General features: G+C 38.1%; 1 protein-coding gene across 1 annotated transcript; it reads left to right on the top strand.

Annotated features, from left to right (window-relative positions):
* Window positions 1-9,973: 9,973 nt before the first annotated feature.
* LOC117669023 (olfactory receptor 14A16-like) lies at window positions 9,974-12,190 on the top strand. Its single transcript, XM_034423111.2, has one exon. It carries the CDS (start codon window positions 11,199-11,201, stop codon window positions 12,126-12,128), a length of 930 nt encoding a protein of 309 aa, XP_034279002.1. The 5' UTR covers window positions 9,974-11,198; the 3' UTR covers window positions 12,129-12,190.
* The last annotated feature ends 1,935 nt before the right edge of the window (window positions 12,191-14,125 follow it).

Genomic DNA, 14,125 nt, shown 5'->3' with positions numbered 1-14,125 from the left:
TACCCTCATTAAATTGAAATAAAAACTTAAACTGAAAAATTAAAAAATAAACAATTGCTTAAGAAAATATAATTATTATTGCTTCTGTTTTGTTGCTATAGTTGTTGCTTTGAGATTATGAAAACATAATCATCTATGTGTATCTATGAATTCTTGAAGACTACTCCATATAAGCCGTTTCTGCTTTTCCTAGTTCAGATTTTTTTTTTAAAAAAAAAATCTTTATTCATTTAGAAAATTTGTATGACTTCCCAAATCATACATGGTGACTCTGGGTAGCTTACAAAACTAAAACCCCAAATACAAAACCCAACATCCCCCCCACTCTTTGCTCTTGTACAGTGAATGATCTATAGATGTTGGGCAAAAGAGCAAAGGATGTTGGGCAACAGAGCAAAGAGCAGTGCTGAAATAATTGTAGTGGATCCCTTGGAAGTTTGTAAATTGGGTATGGCTAATTTTCCACTGGCAGGAATTTCTGCCCTGAACACAATTTTCTGCTTGTCAATGTCTGCCCCTTGAGGAGATGTAGTTGCTCTAATTTTTCAGCTCAATCACAATTTATTTCTATCAACCACAGTGGCAGTAGGGAAATTCCCTTGATGTTGTAGTAAATTCTGCACTGAGCAGACCTAGACATGATGACTTTACTTCTTTATTGATAAAATGCTCTGAAGTTACTTAGGCTAGAGAGCAGAAAGAATGACACTCTGTGTAAATGTGATATAAACCACAAATTGGTGTTTAAAAACAGCAAGGCCCTGATATTATTTTATGGCTTAATATGTTCAACTAAGAAATTAAGTATATTCCACAATGTACAGTAGCTCCTAAGACCAGAGTGAACAACAATGATTCTTTGTGGAATTATTATGGTAATCCCCAAGGAATTACTCTGAAATATTACAGGAAGAAACAGTGACAAAATAGTTCTTCTTCCCTGCTACATACGAATGCACCAGTAAGATCACAGCCAAGAAGGTCACACTGATCTTCAAAAAAAACCAAAGTAAGTACAATCTTTTTAATTTTTCTCCATCCTTGACCAGTGTTTCTAAACATGCTTAACATTTTGGTTCAATTTGGTTCAGTTTGGTTCACTTTAATGTAATTATTAAGTTTCTACATAATGAGAGACTTTAGTGCTAAATTCCAAATATAAATAAAATATGAGGCATTTATTCTCTTACTGGAATAGGGAAAACCTATGCTGTTATCATTATTAGATTTATATTATTATATATTTAACAGTGTTTTGATAGGAATGTGAACAACATCTGTCTCTGGAGACATTTGCAAGACCTGTCTGAATGGTGGATTAAGGGTCATATACATTATCATTTTAAATAGCAGTAATAATATTTAATGCATATCATACTTCTTACATTATTTCAAAAATTTTGAAACGATATCAATCTACCACATACATACATACATACATACATACATACATACATACATACATATATACATACATACAAACATACCAGGAAAAAAGAGGTAGTAGAAAAATTAACTTCAGAAGCAAAATAATTCATCATACATGTGTGTGTGTGTGTGTGTGTGTGTGTGTATGTGTGTGTATGTATGTATGTATGTATGTATGTATGTATGTATGTATGTAGCCATAATTCAGTGAAATTAAGCCTTACAACAGACAGCAAAATGCTGGTTAATGTCTGATAAAGCCTAGAAAATAGTGAATTGGGATTTTACTGAACTATGGCTATATAAACATCTTGATTTACGTAGGAATAACCCTGGCTAAAACAATAATACACATATAGACCTACGAAAAAAGAACAAAATAAATATTTCACCGTTACAGGGAGGAGTCATAAGATGAGAATGTGGCTAACTGATGAAGTCAAATAAGCCAGAAATAGATCTATTTTAGTCTCCCTTAAGTCTTACAACAGACAGCAAAATGCTGGTTAATGTCTGATAAAGCCTAGAAAATAGTGAATTGAGATTTCACTGAACTATGGCTATATATATATGTATGTATGTATGTATGTATGTATGTATGTATGTATGTATGTATAGTTAATATTTCGGGTTTCTTCCCGTGTAATTGTGGATATATCCCTAAAAGGGTAGAAGCCTGATGATGGCAGATGGGATTCTGTCGAAACGTCGCTTCTACCCTTTTAGGGATATATCCACAATTACATGGGAAGAAACCCGAAATATTAACTATACACACATATAGACCCGTGAAAACTTACATACATACATACATACATACATACATACATATATATATATATATATATATATATTATATAGAAGGGATACTGTAGCTCAGTGGCTAAGATGCTGAGCTTGTCGATCAAAAGGTCGGCAATTCAGCGGTTCAAATCCCTAGTGCCGCGTAACAGGGTGAGCTCCTGTTATTTGTCCCAGCTTCTTTGACTTTTATTAGATTTCTATACCACCCTTCTCCCAAAGGAGTCAGGGCAGTGTACAGCCATACTAAAACACATATAATTTACAAAATTTAAAAAACCATTAAAATTGGATATACAAAAATTTGGCCCACAAATTAAAACTAACATACACCCATTTAAAATTCATATTCATGTTAGGCCAGCCTGGCTTGTTGAAATAAAAGGGTCTTCAGGGCACAGCAACAGGTGTGCAGGTCGAGGATCATACGTACATCTAGGGGCAGCTCGTTCCAGAGGGCTGGTGACCCCACAGAGAAGGGTCTCCCCCTGGGTGTCGCCAGTCGACATTGTTTGGCTGATTGCACCCTGAGGAACCCCTCTCTGTGGGAGCAAGTTAGCCGGTGGGAGGCTGTTGATGGCAAAAGGCGGTCTCATAAATACCCCAGTCCTAAGCCATGGAGCGCTTTGAAGGTGGTAACCAACACCTTGAATCGCACCCGGAAAACCACTGGGAGCCAGTGCAGCTTGCGCAGGAGAGGTGTCATGTGGGTGCGACAAGTTGCTCCCATAATTACCCGCGTGGCCGCATTCTGGACCAGTTGGAACCTCCAAGTGCTCTTCAAGGGGAGCCCCATGTAGAAAGCATTGCAGTAGTCCAGACGTGACATGACGAGGGCATGAGTGACCATGCACAGGGCATCCCGGTCCAGAAAGGGACACACCTGGCGTATCAGGTGAACCTGATAAAAAGCTCCCCTGGCCACGGCTGTCATATGCTCTTCCAAAGACAGCCATGCATCCAGGAGAACACCCAAGTTGCGAGCCCTCTCTAAGGGGGCCAAGATCTCACCCCCAATAGTCAGCGATGGCACCAGCTGACTATACCGGGAAGCCGGGAACCACAGCCACTCGGTCTTGGAAGGGTTGAGTCTGAGCCTGTTCCTCCCCGTCCAGATCCGCACGGCCTCCAGGCACCGGGACATCACATCAAGGGCATCATTGGGATGGTCCAGGGAGGAGATGTACAGCTGAGTGTCATCAGCGTACTGATGGAATCTCACCCCGAAACCACAGATGATCTCACCCAGCAGCTTTACATAAATGTTGAACAGAAGGGGCGAGAGGACCAACCCTTGTGGCACCCCACAAACAAGCTGCCTCGAGGTCGACCTCTGTCCCCCTGCCAACACAAACTGCATATGGTCAGAAAGGAAGGAGAACCACCACAACACGGTGCCCCCCACTCCCAACCCCTCCAATGGTCGCAGCATGATACATGGTTGATGGTATCAAAAGTGGCTGAGAGGTCTAATAGGACCAGGACAGAGGAACAACCCCTGTCCCGAGCCCTCCAAAGATCATCTGCCAACCTAGAAGTTTGAAAGCACATTAAAAAATGTAGAAAAATAAGGACCACCTTTTGCTGGGTGCACCTTTGACATTTAGTCATGCCAGCCACATGACCACAGAAATGTCTTTGGACAGCGCTGGCTCTTTGGCTTTGAAACGGAGATGAGCACCGCCCCCTAGAGTCAGGAACAACTAGCACATATGTGCAAGGGGAACTTTTACCTTTACCTCTTATATGTATCAGAGGAGAGAAGCTTTCAGCCTGAGCAATTGCATGTAACTTATATTGTACTTACAATAGGTTCTCCTTAAATGCTTTCAGCAATAAGTATAGTCAGCCAGATATCCTGATCTCAAGTTGTTTGGATCTGTGTCTAATTGTAACTATCGTTATAAAAAGTGTAAGGAGTGTCAAGCTTAATCTATCTCCCAATGCTGGAATCATAATACAATGAGAATTTCTAGTGATCATTCATACAGCATTAAATCAGGGATCACCAAACTATTTTGTTCATCAACTCTTTCCAGGAGTTTCAGATTGTTCATCAAACTCCTTAATTTTATCATAGGAAAATAATTTAACGCAGACTTTCTTTTTCTTTTTTTTTATAGGAAGACATTTGTAGAGGCTCGGGACTAGATAATACATGCTACTTTCATTAATAGTCCCTATTGATACTTAGGGATCCCTACTGGCCACTTTGGAGAAGCCTGTTTAAATACTGTCACGAAACAAACAGATCAGTTCTGGCAATATAAAATATGAAGGAGATGATCAGAATAGGAAGAATAATAGGATGGGTGATGATTTTGAAAGATTCCTTCCTACCCCCAAGAAAAGTCAGTTATATGCACCTTGGAAAACAAGTGGCCATTTGATTACTTAAAATAATAACTTTTTTTTTAAAAAAAGTTTTTCTTTATTTTTTACACATACACACACACAAACATACAGTATATCTTTGCTGATCAGAGTATTTTGCCGGTTAACAAATTTAAACATTTTTTAATTTTTACAACTAAGATTACCATTTCTATACTTCCTTGCAGGGTCGAGCTGAGGATTTTGTGCAATTCCTGCATGATAAAGTCACTCGGATTCAGGAAGGCTTGGACTCCGACTGGGTGAGTCCGGGGGAGGAGACGAGGGTAGGTCTTGAGAACATTACCTGGGAGGAGTTTGATCCTGTGGCTCCTGAGGATGTGGACAGGGTTCTGGGTAGGATTAGTGCTGCCACATGTTTATTGGACCCGTGTCCCTCCTGGTTGGTATTGGCCTCCCAGGAGGTTACACGAGGCTGGCTCCAGGGGATTATAACTGCTTGTCTGAGTGAGGGTGCCTTTCCGGCCGCCTTGAAAGAGGCAGTGGTGAGGCCCCTCCTCAAGAAGCCTTCCCTGGACCCGGCTGAATTAGCCAACTACCGTCTGGTCTCCAACCTTCGTTTTGTGGTGAAGGTTTTTGAGAGTGTGGTGGCACGACAACTGCCCAGGCACCTGGATGAAGCTATCTATCTAGACCCGAACCATTCGGGCTTCAGACAGGGATACAGCACAGAAATGGCATTGGTCGCATTGGTGGATGATCTCTGGAGGGCTTGGGACAGGGGTTGCTCCTCTGTCCATCCTATTAGATCTCTCAGCGGCTTTTGATACCATCGACCATGGTATCATGCTGCAGTGGTTGAGAGGGTTAGGAATAGGGGGCACCGTTCTGTGGTGGTTCTTCTCCTTCCTCTCCGACCGCTCACAGTTTGTGTTGGCAGGGGGACAAAGGTCGACCTCGAGGCATCTCGCATGGGGAGTGCCACAAGGGTTGGTCCTCTCGCCCCTTCTGTTCAACATTTATGTGAAGCCGCTGGGTGAGATCATCCGTGGTTTTGGGGTGAAGTGTCATCTGTACGCTGATGATACTCAGCTGTACATCTCCACCCCAGACTACCCCAACTATGCCCTTGATGTCATGTCTCGCTGCCTGGAGGCCGTGCGGGTCTGGATGGGGAGGAATAGGCTCAGACTCAACCCATCCAAGACCGAGTGGCTGTGGCTGCCGGCGTCCCGATATAGTCAGCAGGTGCCATCGCTGACTATTGGGGGTGAATCTTTGCCCCCCACAGAGAAGGCTCGCAATCTGGGTGTCGTCCTGGATGCATGGCTGTCTTTAGAAGAGCATATGACGGCTGTGGCCAGGGGGTCCTTTTATCAGGTTCGCCTGATTTGCCAGTTGCAGCCCTTTCTGGACCGGGATGCCTTGCGCACGGTCACTCACGCCCTTGTCACCTCCCGGCTGGACTATTGTAATGCTCTCTACATGGGGCTCCTCTTGAAGAGCACTTGGAGGCTCCAACTGGTCCAGAATGCGACTGCGTGGGTGGTTATGGGCGCAACTCATTGTGCCCACGTGACACCCCTCCTGTGCAAGCTGCACTGGCTCCCAGTGGTCTTCTGGGTGCGATTCCAGGTGTTGGTCATCACCTTTAAAGTGCTCCATGGCACAGGACCTGGGTACCTTCGAGACCAACTTTTGCCACCAATAGCCTCCCACCGGCCAGTTCGCTCCCACAGAGAGGGTCTCCTCAGGGTGCCATCAGCCAAGTTATGTCAGCTGGCGACACCCAGGGGGAGGGCCTTCTCTGTGGGAGCCCCAGCCCTGTGGAATGAACTGCCCCTGGAAATACGTAAGATCTCCGACCTCCGGGTGTTTCACTGCACACTGAAGACCCTGTTGTTCCGCCAGGCCGGGCTATCAACATAATAATTTTAAATTGGGCTATTTAAAATTTTGGGGGTTTTAAACTGGGCCAAATCTATTTAATTATTTTAATTTTTAATCATTGTTTTGTCTTGTGTTTTTAAATAGGCTGTACACCGCCCTGAGTCCTTCGGGAGAAGGGCAGTATAGAAATAAAATTATTATTATTATTATTATTATTATTATTATTATTATTATTATTATTATTTAATCTTTAGTGAGATTCACAGCCTTTGAGGCTGGTTAATAGCTCAGCAGCTCGAGTCCTAACCAAGGACCTAGGAATTGTTAAGGTATCATCGGAGGATGTAAGCTGTTCCGAGTAAGGTGGTTTTTTGTAGAGTCAAAATGTTCAAGTCCGGCAAATTTAGAATTTCTAAATAGCAGGGTAGCCTTTGGGTATTGCTCCAAGGGCTCCAATTACAATTGGGACAACACACGATTTCTTTTTCCACAGTCACTCAACTTCAATTTGCAAATCCCGGTACTTTGTGATTTTTTCTTGCTGCTTATCTTCAATCCGTGCATCACCAGGTATTGCAATGTCAATGAACCATACTTTTTTCTTTTCAACTATTGTTATGTCAGGTGTGTTGTGGACCAAGTGCCTGTCAGTCTGAATCCTAAAGTCCCACAAGATCTTGAGTTTCTCATTCTCTAAAACTTTCTCAACCTGATGTTCCCAGTGGTTTTTGCTGTACTCAAATCCAAACTTCTGGCACAATTTCCAGTGAATGATCTTAGCAACACAGTCATGGCATTGTAGGTAGCCAGTTTGTGAAATTTTGCTGCACCCACTGATCAGGTGGTCGACTGTCTCATCTTTCTCATTGCAGAGGCGGCATTTGCTTTTGGTGGTAACATGTTGAATTTTTGCCTTCATGCAGTTTGTGGCTAGGGCTTGTTCTTGAGCTGCCAAAATAAAGCTTTCTGTTTCTTTTTTCAGTACTCCTGATCTTAACCAGTTCCAAGTTAGTTTCTGGTCAGCTTTGCCTTCAATACTTTTCAAGTATTGGCCATGCAGAGCTTTGTGTTTCCAATTTTCAGCTCGCTGCTCAATTACTTCTTTCTTATATTCTGCTTTTGTTTTAGTTGTCTTTAAAAGGCCTCCTTTATTTACTTCCTTAATCATTGGTTCTTCACTTTTCTGGATGTAATCATTCAAGCTGCATTTTTCTTCTTCCACAGTCTGCTTTACTTGTAGGAATCCTCGACCACCCTCTGCTCTTGGTAAATATAATCGGTCAACATCACTTTTAGGGTGCAAGGCATGATTCATTGTCATAAGCTTCCTTGTTTTTCTGTCCAAATTGTCTAACTCCATCTGGGTCCAGTTAATTATTCCTGCAGAGTATCTAATCACAGATATAGCCCAGGTATTTATGGCTTTTATGATGTTTCCTCCACTCAATTTGGACATTAATATCTTACAAATTTGCCAAATGTCCTTGGCTGAAGTTAATTCCTTGACTTTATTATGCATTAAGTCAGAGGCTTCTAAAATCCCCAAGTACTTGTAGCCTTCTTCTGATTTTACTGCCTTTATCATTTCTTCATTCTCTAGTTCTATTCCATCCTCTTCTATGATCTTGCCTGCTTTGGTTGCTATTGTTGCACATTTGTCAATTCCAAACTGCATACCAATGTCTTGGCGGAATTATTTTGTGTTTTCAATTAATAAATTCAGTTCAGCTTTTGTTTTACCAAACAGCTTCAAATCGTCCATGTACATCAAGTGCGAGATTTTCAGTCCTTTCTTTGCAAGTTCGTATCCACAGTTCATCTTCTTCAAAATGATTGTCAATGGTAGCATTGAGAGTATAAAAAGTAGGGGTGAAAGGGAATCGCCCTGGAAAATGCCTCATTTATTATTATTATTATTATTATTATTATTATTATTATTATTATTGTTGTTGTTGTTGTTGTTGTTGTTGTTGTTGTTGTTATTATTATTATTGCCATAGTGTTTAATTTCATCTATTTTTTTACCAATTTTACCCTTCATTTTCATTTCTAATTTTAACCAAATTTCAATTTTCCTTCTATTTTATATTAAACCTCAATCCATCATCAAAATAATTAATTTTATGATGTTACAATTGTTCAATTCTTACAAAAATAGTGAGCCGACTTATTTTATAACTTACATTTTTTAAGTAATACAGTCCAACATTTTAATATAATCAATTACTTCTATGTATCTTTTCTATTTGTATATTCAAACATTTGAAGAAAGAAAGAAAAAAGAAAAACAGCAAATCTAACGATAGCTGTTCCAATTGTCCATTTTCATACATCAAATAATTTCCCCATAAATTCCTCCAAACCATATCTTAATCATTTCTACTTTTATCACAATGTATCATTAAAATTATTTCATCTATTACGATTTCCTCAATTAAATTTACAAAGTCTTCTGACTGTTGTCTTCTACTTGCTTCCCCTATGTATTGTTTCAATTTCTCACTTAATTATTTTAATATACACCACCATAAGCCATTAACAGTATTTCATTTATTACATTTTAAACTTATTCATATTTCTCAAATAAGAAAAAAGAACAAAACTCATCATTATTTAAGTTTCTGAAGTATAAATAATAATATTCCAATTGTTACACATTTCATTTTCACCATAATATGCTTTACCATTATTGCTCCTACAATTCATATTTCAGTTCTAAATGTATACTTTTCATTTCCTCCTCCTTTTCTCCCTTTTTATTTTTATCTTTTTCTTTCCCCTTATTTCCTGCACTTTAAAATCCTGATCTTTCCCATTTTGCCCTGTGTTGCTCATTGTTCTCTCTCTCTTTTCTCTTTTTTTTTATTTCAGCACTATTTAGCCCGCTGTTTAACCCAATATTGTCATTCTCTATATAAAAGTTCTGGATTCTTCTCTTCTGCCCTATGTTTCCTCCTTCTCTTTTTTGTGTTTTTTCACTGTAAATCCCAGTGTAATCATTTAAATCCTTTATATCCTTTCTATCCTCCCTATTGTTTTCATTGTTAATCCCAATGTAATCTTTAAAAAACTCTTTTTTATTATCACTATCCACATATTCATATACATTTTCATATTTGGTCTCATTTTCTTTGTCTTTATTATCTTCAGACTCTGTGTATTGTTTCACCCTCTTTGTTTCCTCGTCAGCTTGCACATGTTCTTGCCCATTTTTTTTGTCTTCAAATTTTGATTCTCCATGTATCGTTGTAGTTATTTCTCTTATTTCCATTTTCATGACAGATACATCGCTTTAATCATTTCTCTAATTTCCTGTGCCATTTTATTCCTTTTAAATCAATATTGTTCCAATTTTAAAAGTTCAGTAGTGTTCCTTTTTTTTTCAGTCAAGCCGCTTGCAACAAAGGGATCCTCCCCAAAAGTTCTCACAATTATTATCTGTAAAGTTCACGATTTTCCAAAACACAGACCAAGTTACAATGTTCCTTTTTCTCCTGATGGTGTCTCTCTTGCAATCCACAACTTCCAGTTATTTAGCAAGTATCCATTTTGTTTCAGTGTGTTAACAATCTTAACTAGTTTCTCTTTTTCTTTTTTAGCTTTGAGAGTACCAAGTCAATTTTGTAGTTCAATCCAAATTTAAGCAACCCTTTTCCTTTCTTTTTTCTCCTTCTTGCCTTTATTTATACAGCACTTCTAACAAGGCTTGTTGTCCATTTTCTTTTTATTTTTCTTAAAGTTCATGAAAAAGAGGAGTGAAAAAGGATCTAATCATTCCTTTCCGATCCTCTAATCAGTCTTGAGATAATTTCTATCATTTTAAAAGTCTCCAAGTTATTTTCCAAAATGTTTTGTTCAAAAGTCAATTTTCTATTTCGGGGTGTTTTTTTTTTTTTTTTTTTTGTCTATTTTTAAAAAATGCTCCAATGTTCTCTTTCCTTCCCCTCATGTTTATTAGCTGCTATTTTCTCGCTGGGGGTTTCAGATTTTTTTAAAAAATCCTCTTTTTATAAGTTGGCAGACACTCACCCAGCTCCAATAACTCCGATCAAATCACTGCTCCTGCTCCACGCTTAGTCTGGTTGCCCCAGCTTCGTGACACCCGCAATGGCTGCCGCCCCCACCACCAAGTCTTAGAGAGCTACCTCTGACCATTGAGGAACTTGCCTGTTCTTCTTGGTCTTCCGAGGTGCATCTCCTTCATCTCCACCCCTACAGGACAGTTCCAGTCCGAAGACCCCTTGACAGCGGTTCGTCAGTCTGGGTTTTTGCAAAGCCCATCGGAGCTCGCAAATTCCCTGACTGTCTCTCTGTGACACTTCCAGTCGAAAAATACCTTGGAAAACAAGTGGCCATTTGATTACTTAAAATAATAACTTTTTTTCTTTCCAACAGATTAGATTATAATTTGTATAATTATTGTTAGAGTCATGGTGACATCAGATATAATTGTTTCCATGAATATCTGTAAAATTGTATGAGCCTGGGTCCAGACTGATCCATATTACATATTTCATTTTTTTCTACTTACAAGGAGAAGTGTCAATAGGGAGAAGATTATTTCAAACAATCTGTGGCAGTAAATCATGAATTTCAGTTGTGGGACCTACACTGTTGATATTCCAATCTCACAACATTGTTAGATGAGCAATTAGAAAATTGGATGGAAATTCACATTGATTATTGGTTATAATTCACAAATTGATTAACCATTTAACTATTTCCACAGGATTCAAATAGATGAAATGGCCAACCAGTCTTCTATGAGAGAGTTTGTTCTGATGGGATTTTCTGATGACCCAGATTTGCAAATGTTGCATTCTGTGATGTTCCTTATTGTTTACATAACAGCTTTAACAGGGAATTGTCTCATTATAACAGCAGTGGCAACTGACCACCACCTTCATGATCCAATGTACTTCTTTTTGGTCAACCTTTCTCTTTTAGATATTTGTTCCATCTCTACAACAATTCCAAAATCCATAGTTGTTTCATTGACAAAGAACAAAGGGATTTCCTTTGCTGGATGTGTCACACAGATTTTTTTAGTGGTCATGTTTGTTGGTGGTGAGCTTGCTTTGTTAACCATAATGGCTTATGACCGTTATATAGCCATCTGCCATCCTCTGCAATATAAGCTAATAATGAACTGGAATGCCTGTGTTCAAATGGTAGCAATCTCCTTCATATGCAATCTGATCAATGGGGTCTTGCAAACTAGTATGACTTTTAGATTAAACTTTTGTGTGTCCAACACAATTAGCCAATATTTCTGTGACATTCCTCAGTTACAAAAGATTTCTTGCACAGATACAAAAATAAATCAAATGTTGATCTTTGTTGTTGGGGTTTTTTTTGGCTCATTTATTTTTACATCTATATTTGCTTCCTATGCCTGGATCTTCTCCACAATGATGAAAATGCCAACAGTTAAAAGCAGGTATAAAGTTTTTTCTACCTGCACTCCCCACTTAACTGTTTTTTCTTTATTTATGACTACTGCAGTATTTTCCTATATGAGGCCCAAATCCCTGTCTACTCCTTCTGTGGACTTGCTTTCTGCTGTTTTGTACACACTGCTGCCCCCAATTTTGAATCCTATCATTTATAGCTTTAGGAACAAGGACCTACAAAAGGCTCTCAAGAAAATGCTGAAAAGAAAAATTATTTCATAGCACAACTGCAATCAGTAATCTCCTTATAAAATCATAAGCACAATACATTTACAACTGTGATGTGATATAACATTTGCAGCTATGTTTCTTTGTGTTCATGACTAATGTATTTCACTGAGAGTGACTTTTTTTATTCAGATATTTAATAGTTTTTTTAATGTTTCAATTACTAAACATAAATCCCATCCTTCTATAAGGAACTGGCAGGTGCCATGCATGGTGATTCTGCCTCCTATTTTTCTGACAACAATAATGGTTTGTGGTACACTTGGGTAAGAGAGAATGATTGATCTTAAGTCACCCAATGAGCTTCCACAAATGAGAAGCAGCCTGAATTTGGATCCCCCTTCTTATCTAACGTCTTAACTATTCACCATAGTTAGGTTAGTGCCTTAGGAACCACCATTTGCCTTTCTTAACCAATTTTTAACAGGATTAAAATTCTAGGGTTAATTATTCTAGCCTCCTTGGTGAAATTTCTAATTTTTAACTCAAAATTTTAACTTTAACATTGTAATTGTTATTGTATAGTAATTGTATTACTTTTACAAATAACATATTCCTTCTCCTACTTTCCCTACTACAACAACCCTGTGAGGTGAGTTGGGCTGAGGAGAGTAACTGGCCCAAGGTCATCCAGCTGGACTAGCCTGATGCCTTAAAGACCAAACTGGCTTTCATATCATAATTGCCCTGTTCCAATACATAGTATTTGAGAATTGTATGGGTCTTTGGTGGGTTTTATTTATGTTTGTGATCATGTAAAGAAAACCAAGTTGACTTCCAAATGTCCAGAATAAAAATATTTATTGTGTTTTTGTATATATTTTACTTTTTGTCCAACTCCTTACATAACTGGAGTCAAGTGGGACTGTTTCAGATGCAATTTTAGGAATAAAAATTGAGGCATACAGTACAAATCTATTTATTTATTCATGTATACTTGTATACACATGCATATATTTCTATATCTCTTTCCAGGTATTTAAAATTCCAAAATACATTCTTATGCAAACTTGGATCCCATGTAAAGATTAAAAATTAGAAGTTACTACAGTAGTGAAGAAAGTAATGTAAAAGATCTTAGGAATTTGTATATTTGTTAATAAAACTTTCCATAATGCTGTGAGACAAAGAAAGTCTCCAAGGAGCAATTCTTTGAAGAATCACAGAAAACAATTAAGAATTCAAAAAATCATGTTATTTGCTTTAATAAAGGTCATATTTAACCACATTGTATTGTCTTCTAAAGAAAATTTGAGTGAGTACAAATCTTTCTTCTGAGGAAAGGTAAGAGTGTCTAGGTAGGATGCAAAAGAAATTAATCAGTTCTAAAAGAAGTGTAGTATCGGGGTAAATCTTATTGGTTGAAACTGTTGCTTTTGCTAAAATGAACTATATTTTACAATTAAAAGAAGGTATTCTACAGAAAAAAATGTAATGGGAAACATGGAAAATTCTATTTGCTGATTTGTAAGTAAAGATCTGTGTTGTAAAATGACAATGACTTCTGAAAAAATACCACAAAATCAAGAATGCTCAATATTTTCCTGATCCTAAGATCATGACTACTAGGATATTAAATAAATAAAAAAATAAAAAGAAGAGATGGAATTGCAATCAATGTCATGTGAATATGATTAGAATTTTAGCATACAAAGGGAGGAAACCATTTTACATATTTAGCAATATTCCTGAACAGAAGACTTATTGGGAGTGAAGACAATGACAGTTATTCAGAAGAATAAATTAAAATGTTAAACTTAACTGAAAAATTAAATAGTAATAATTGCTTAAAAATAAGAAACATGGTTAATAATAATTATTTCTCCTATTATGTTGATCCTATTGTTATTATGCATTAACAGAGGGACACAATCAAGATCAAGTGAGATACTAATTCCACTCTAGAAAGCTCTAGAAAGACCACACCTAGAATACTGCATCCAATTTTGGTCACCACATTATAAAAAAGATGTTAAGACTCTAGAAAGAAT

The sequence above is a fragment of the Pantherophis guttatus genome, chromosome 4 (genome assembly GCF_059756535.1).
Source record: "Pantherophis guttatus breed Tessera chromosome 4, ASM5975653v1, whole genome shotgun sequence".
Lineage (NCBI taxonomy): Eukaryota > Metazoa > Chordata > Lepidosauria > Squamata > Colubridae > Pantherophis > Pantherophis guttatus.
The sequence above is the reverse complement of the archived record's forward strand: the minus strand, read 5'-3'. Positions and strand labels throughout refer to the sequence as shown.